The sequence below is a fragment of the Zea mays genome, chromosome 8, assembly GCF_902167145.1.
Source record: "Zea mays cultivar B73 chromosome 8, Zm-B73-REFERENCE-NAM-5.0, whole genome shotgun sequence".
Classification (NCBI taxonomy): domain Eukaryota; kingdom Viridiplantae; phylum Streptophyta; class Magnoliopsida; order Poales; family Poaceae; genus Zea; species Zea mays.
In genome coordinates, this window is record NC_050103.1 from 168496392 (window position 1) to 168502408 (window position 6017).

The 6017-nt window shown below is 56.1% G+C and overlaps 2 protein-coding genes across 2 annotated transcripts; both read left to right on the forward strand.

Moving 5' to 3' along the window:
• The first annotated feature begins 883 nt into the window (after positions 1-883).
• On the forward strand, positions 884-2425 carry LOC103636359 (uncharacterized). Its single transcript, XM_008658719.4, has one exon. It carries the CDS (start codon positions 1217-1219, stop codon positions 2114-2116), a length of 900 nt encoding a protein of 299 aa, XP_008656941.1. The 5' UTR covers positions 884-1216; the 3' UTR covers positions 2117-2425.
• A 1484-nt stretch (positions 2426-3909) lies between these two features.
• Positions 3910-5344, forward strand: LOC100283977 (uncharacterized 100283977). The gene is given in 2 exon segments (NM_001156875.2): positions 3910-4513; positions 4617-5344. Coding segments are annotated over 2 exon segments (537 nt in total). The 5' UTR covers positions 3910-4377; the 3' UTR covers positions 5018-5344.
• Positions 5345-6017: the final 673 nt, after the last annotated feature.

A 6017-nucleotide genomic window follows, 5' to 3' on the forward strand; every position in this document is an offset into this window, starting at 1 on the left:
CTAGGCCTGAAGGAGAACGGCAACAATCTCTGCGATCGCTCTGCATCTATACTTGGACACCGACACTCCACGCTGCTCTCTCTCTCTCTCTCTCTCTCTCTCTCTCTCTCTCTCTCTTCTGTAATGTAATTAGAAGACCTTGATGGTATATAATGTACGACTCCAGCTCAGACTTCAGAGCAGCAGGAGATGAGATGGCAAGTGACAATTCCTGGTTCCAACGGTGAAAGGAGAGTGAGAACAAGAAGTTGCATTATCGTCATGACATCATCTTTTATTCTAATCAAACTTTGTTCTAGTATTTTATGGTCCTGAAAGATGAAATAAAATTGTACACTATTCATCCTTCTTTAGCCATCTAGATCTTGTCACATAGATGAGTTCCATTAGCAAATTGGCTCTAATTATAATGTGAGAGTGAGTTGTACGAAGTACCTCACTAGAGGTCTCGAGCAATAAACAATCTTTTTTGATAAAAGAAGCTTTATATTAAAGGTTAACAAGAGCGATACATTAAGAGAATACATACTCTTGGTACACAAACTTAAAAATTCGAGCAAAAGTTACAAATAGAAGTGATAATGAATCACGATTCAAATATTTCATCATAATTCTTTAATTTTAGTTTAAAAATAAATAGAAATAGTGTCTGATCTTATTCTTCAATTTTGTACTATAAAATTTAGAGTTCATTACCGCCATAATTACAACAGATAACAAGAAGATCTATCCAGTCTACCTAAATTTCCTACAATACCTTAACACAATCAAGTACTGTCGATAGCATGTTAGTATCTTAATCGTTTCTTGTGTTTGTATCCTCATGGAAATAAAATTCCTCGTTTTTTTGCACCTAAAATTGCGTGCTACAAATATAATGGCCCTAAACTGAAACCAGTGGCGTGAAACTCATAAAAAAATTCTGTACCCAGAAATAGGAAGGCCGGCGATTACGCATGCATGGCACTTCGGAAATTTGGGCCCAATTGTCCGCAGGTTGCGGTAATTGTATATACGCCAGTTTAAAAAAGCCCGCGAGATCCGCTCCAAGCACCAAGCTGCCCCGTGTCCGTGTCCAACGCCTCTCCACCACCACTCCCCGCGCGCAATCCAACCCGGCCACCTCCCCACATCTACCGCCAGTGGCGCCACCTTATCGCCTCGCCTCCAACCCCGACGCGAGCCAGGTACCTACCTGCTGCGGCGGCCGAGAGAGATGGATGGCCGGCGGCCGGAGATGCGGCGGACGATGACGCTGTCCGAGCAGCTGTCCACGCCCGACCCGCTCATCCGCGACTTCCTCAAGATCCCGCACGACGCCGACGCCGGCGAGGGTGATAGCCCCTCGGCCGTCGACGCGCAGGGGGGCGGCAGGACGACCGGCTGGAAGCAGCTGCGAGACCGGCTCCGGCTCCGGCGCGCGGCGGGCGCCTGGCAGAGGCGTAAGACCGGCGCGGCCGCGGCCCACGCCCCGGCGAACGGCGGCGGCCTCAGCAATATCAGCAGCGCTAACAACCGCAGCAACAAGTACAACTACAACCCCGGCGAGGCGGAGGCGGCGTTCTCCCGCACCTTCTCCCGCGCGCCGTCGCTCCGCGCGACGCCCACGTTCTCGCGCGTCGCGTCCACCCGGGTCGGCCCCGCCTCCTGCCGCTCCAGCTCAAGGCGGCTCTCGACGTACGACTTCCGCGACGTCGAAGAGCGACGCCACGAGGACGAGGACGAGGACGGCGACGGGGAAGAGGAAGAAGACGGCGAGGACGAGGGGGACGAAGAAAAGACGGCGGCGCCCGCGGCGCAGATGTCGCTGATGGCGCTGCTGGGGCAGACGGACAACCAGTGGGACGACGATGAGGATGAGGAGGAGGAGAGCGGAGGCGGCGCGTTTAAGAAAGGCGGGGCCGGCGCCGTGGGCGACGAGGACGAGGACGACTGCGACAGCCGGGAGGATGAGATGGTGCACGTGTGCTGCGTGTGCATGGTTCGGCACAAGGGCGCCGCCTTCATCCCCTGCGGCCACACCTTCTGCCGCCTCTGCTCCCGCGAGCTCTGGGTCAGCCGCGGCAACTGCCCGCTCTGCAACGGCTTCATCCAGGAGATCCTCGACATCTTCTGACGGACCGAGCTCGCCGCCTCCATCGTTTGTTTATCTTCTAGGTCCCTTAGCTTCACGTACATCCATGGCATCATCGCCGTCGATACCCATGTTCTTGCACCGGTTCCTATCCTACAGATTTTGTGTGTGTGTGTGCGCGCGCGCGCGCGCTGGGGTGGGGGGTAGGGGGATCATTGATTGTTACAGTACGTTGCAATAAAATGGTACAGTATTACGCATACGCAATGTGTGCATTTTCGTATAGTATTTCAGAGTGGTTGTTAGGTTGACTTACCAGGCACCAATAAAAGAGCGTGTGATTCAGATGAACTTCTGCATCCAACTAACCAGAGGTCCAGAGCATCTTTTGTTTAGCTGAGACTCAGAGAGTCAGAGGTGCTCGTATGAGTGTATCCAAGTTCTCATTTTTCTCAGTTGGAAGTTGGAACTGAACTATCAGAATTGTCCATGCGGCCATGGCACCATCTGATCTGACGATAACAAAACTTGCATGGTCCAGTTTGCAAGCATAAGACTATTTACAGCAACGTCTTCTATATTCATCCTCTATATCTGTCTTTTACAGTCTTTTCTAAAAGATTCCATCCCCTATATCTACTTCTTCTCCAACAACGTCCTCTAAATCACGTCATCTATATGCAAATTTTATATTAGAGACATTTTTAAATTTTTAATTTTTGTATATACTTATTGGTCATACTCTCAAATATATTGTACATATTTTAGTTTTGCTAAACCGGTTGTTTAAAGTATTCAAATAGATAGAGAACCGTTTAGAAAAAATCTATATATATATATGATTCAGCAGCATCATTTAAATTTAGAGAACCGTTTAGAGGACGTTGCTGGAGGGAGTAGAGGACGACCTCGTCCTCTAAATTTATGGTACAGAACCCTTTAGAGTGTGTTTGGTTGCAATGACAGGACGGGATGAGATAGAACGATCCCTCAAATTATGTTGTTTGGTTCTGGATCAAGGGTTGAGACAGAATTATCCCAGTGTTGTCCCCTGTCGTCCCTCAAAATTTGAGAGACGAGACTTAGCTGACCCGCAACCAAACGAGTTCCTTGTTGGAGCTAGTCTAAATCAACCATCCTCTCGGCCTTTTGTGTCCTGGCCCATCTGGTGCTCACGCGCGTCCGGTATACAAGGACCACCCGTTTGGCGGGCTGGCCCGTTTTGTTTCCCGTTCATCCCGGAGCGGTGAAGCCCATGATATCGCAGCCGATCACCATTTTTTACTGGATCCTGCTCACCCTGCATTTCTTTCTCTCACCTTCTCCGCTTTTTCTGTAGTCAGGATTGTACGCCGTGTATTTCCCGCCGTAGAATACATGATAAAAAAAAAGTCGTATTGAAGGAAATCGTTCGAAACCGATCCGGCTGCGCCCATCTGAAGTTCTGAACTTATCTGGAAGACTGGAAAGGGATAAAATGATGGGGTTCAGGTTTGGATTTTTCCGGTGAAGCATACGAGCGCATGGTCCCTGGCGCGCGAAATCCATCCCCGTGACCGTGAGCAGATGCCAACTGGCGCTGGCAAGGTGGACGGGGTGGCACGGTACAACACACGCAGGGTCGCAGGGACCACGTCGGCACATGCCTAGACGGCTAGACGCCGCCGCGTTATACACACTTGAGGACAGACGCAGGCTTCGGAGGCCCGGCCGGCCAACCGGTCGATGCCTATCCAGTATCCACGGCAGGCACGGAGAGAGCCCGGACACCCGCGCTGGTCCAGGAGGAGGAGACCACCGGCGGCTCGGCGCGTAGCCAATCCAACCCCGTGCCGTGCATCCGTCCGCATGCCTGCCGCGAGCCCCGCCGGAAAGGCGTTGTGAGGTTCGGGTGGGAGTACAACCAAACACCAACCCAAGTACCCAACCCACCCATCAACAAATCACTCCGCCCCATCTCTTTCCTTTCCCGCACTGACAATCTGCCACACCGCGGCCATGTCAACATGGTGCTAGCAGTAGTGTATGCAATGGCAGACTGGTAGTGGCACCACCACTTCGACGCTCCCATCCCCCGTATCCGGACGGCGACGGGGACCGGGGGCAGTGCGTACTGCCTGCTGCTGCTGTTGCGCGCGCGGACCTAACGCGCCCTTTCCGGTGTAGTAAAGCAAAGCCTCGCCGGTCGGCAGCTGCCCTGCTATCCTAATCCGCTTGCTCTGCCAGCAAGTCAGCAAGAGGCAGCAGCGCCGGCCCCTGGCCGGCCTCGGCTCAGCTGGCGAAGGCCGTGACCGTGAGAAGCCATGAGCAGGGAACAGCAGATGCCACGGCGGAGGTTCATCGCCATCCCCTTCTCCTCCGGCTGCCGCTCCCACTCCAGCGTCGACGTCGTCGACACCGGGCGCCTCGCCGGCGACGGCAAGAAGCCCCACCCGCAAGGTACGTGCGCGCGCGCGTCAATTGGGCAGCCCGCAGTTCTGTTCCGTTGCCGTTCTTTCGACGGCCGACAACAGTTACTGAAGAGTTCCGCCTGCTATGACAGGGGCTGAAGCAGGGGCGGCGGCGGCGGCGGCGAGGGGCAAGGGGGAGTCTCTGGTGGCGCGGCTCCTGCGGGGGTTCAAGAACCTGTCGCAGATCTTCGCGGTGTACGACGAGGAGGAGGAGGAGGAGCGGGAGATGGTGATCGGCCTCCCTACGGACGTGAAGCACGTGGCCCACATCGGCTGGGACGGCGCCACGAGCACCAGCAGCAACCTCCGTTCCTGGAACCGCCCCGCGCCGCCTCCACCGGCCTCGTCGTTCTCCGCGCCCCAGCAGCGTCCGCAGGAGCAGTACCCGCTGCCCCTGCCGGCGCTGTCCATGCGGCAGCTCGAGCTCGCCATGGGCGCCCAGGCCCAGGCCGCCGGCGGCGCAACGACTGCGGCCCACCGGCGTCACAGCTAGCGCCAGACAGAGCGAGAGGCGGTGGTGGTACACGCCTACGGGCCTTGGTGATGGGCTGGGCTCGTCCGTCAGCCAGGCGTGAGCGTGACAGGCCGTCGTCCGTTTCTGCCGCCCCATGGTCGGCTCCCATCCCATGTGGAGGGAAGAGAAGGGTGGGGGGAGCTGGTCGTCGGAGTTGGTGCGTGCTTCGTTTGCTTGTGCTTTGGCGCCATATCGCTGCGGAGCGCTGTACGTAGCCATTTTTCGCCGGGGGGGGTCCTCACCCTCCTCGTTGGCTTGCTACGTGTTCCTTGCCGCCATTACGAAACCTTAATTGCTCGCTTTACACGATACTCCATCCATGGGATCTGGTTGTCGCTACCTTTTTTGTTTGTCTCGCTCTCTCTCCTGTCTGCGCCTCGGTGGACGGTGGTTACGTTCGGTTGCGCTGGCCATAGGAAGGCTGCTGTGCGCCCGTGCCAACCGGTTGCCGTGATCGTCCAGTTTCCCTGCCTGCCTGTCTATGTTCCTGCTCCACGGAAATGTTCATGATGGTCGCCGGTCGGTGTACCGGTCCTCGCTAGAACAACAGTCTGCCGGTAGCGCTGGCTCCTCCCGGACCCGCCTCCGCTCTGCCTGGGTGGGTTGGCTTGGACTCCTGCGCTTCACGTGTCCCGTCCCACGCGAGCGTTAGATGCCGTTGCCGGGTACCCGTCGCGACGGGAGCCGCGCGCCCGTGACGGCACTAACCATGGCCGGATCGGACGAGCCGCCGTCCGCGCTGCTGCGTGAGCGTGACTGGCTGGCGGCCACTCAATGCGCCAGGACCCAGGGTTGTTAGCTATATAGGTTCCGTGTGGCCACCGCTGCGACTGCGACGAGGTGCTGCGTGGTCCGGGGGGCAGGGCGCGACGGGCACCGTGCGTCCGTCCGTCCAGCGTCTTGTGAGTTGTGACCCGCGCCGGCTCCAGCAGCGCTTCCGTTCGTCTAGTCTACGACTACGACCAGTCACGTCACGTGG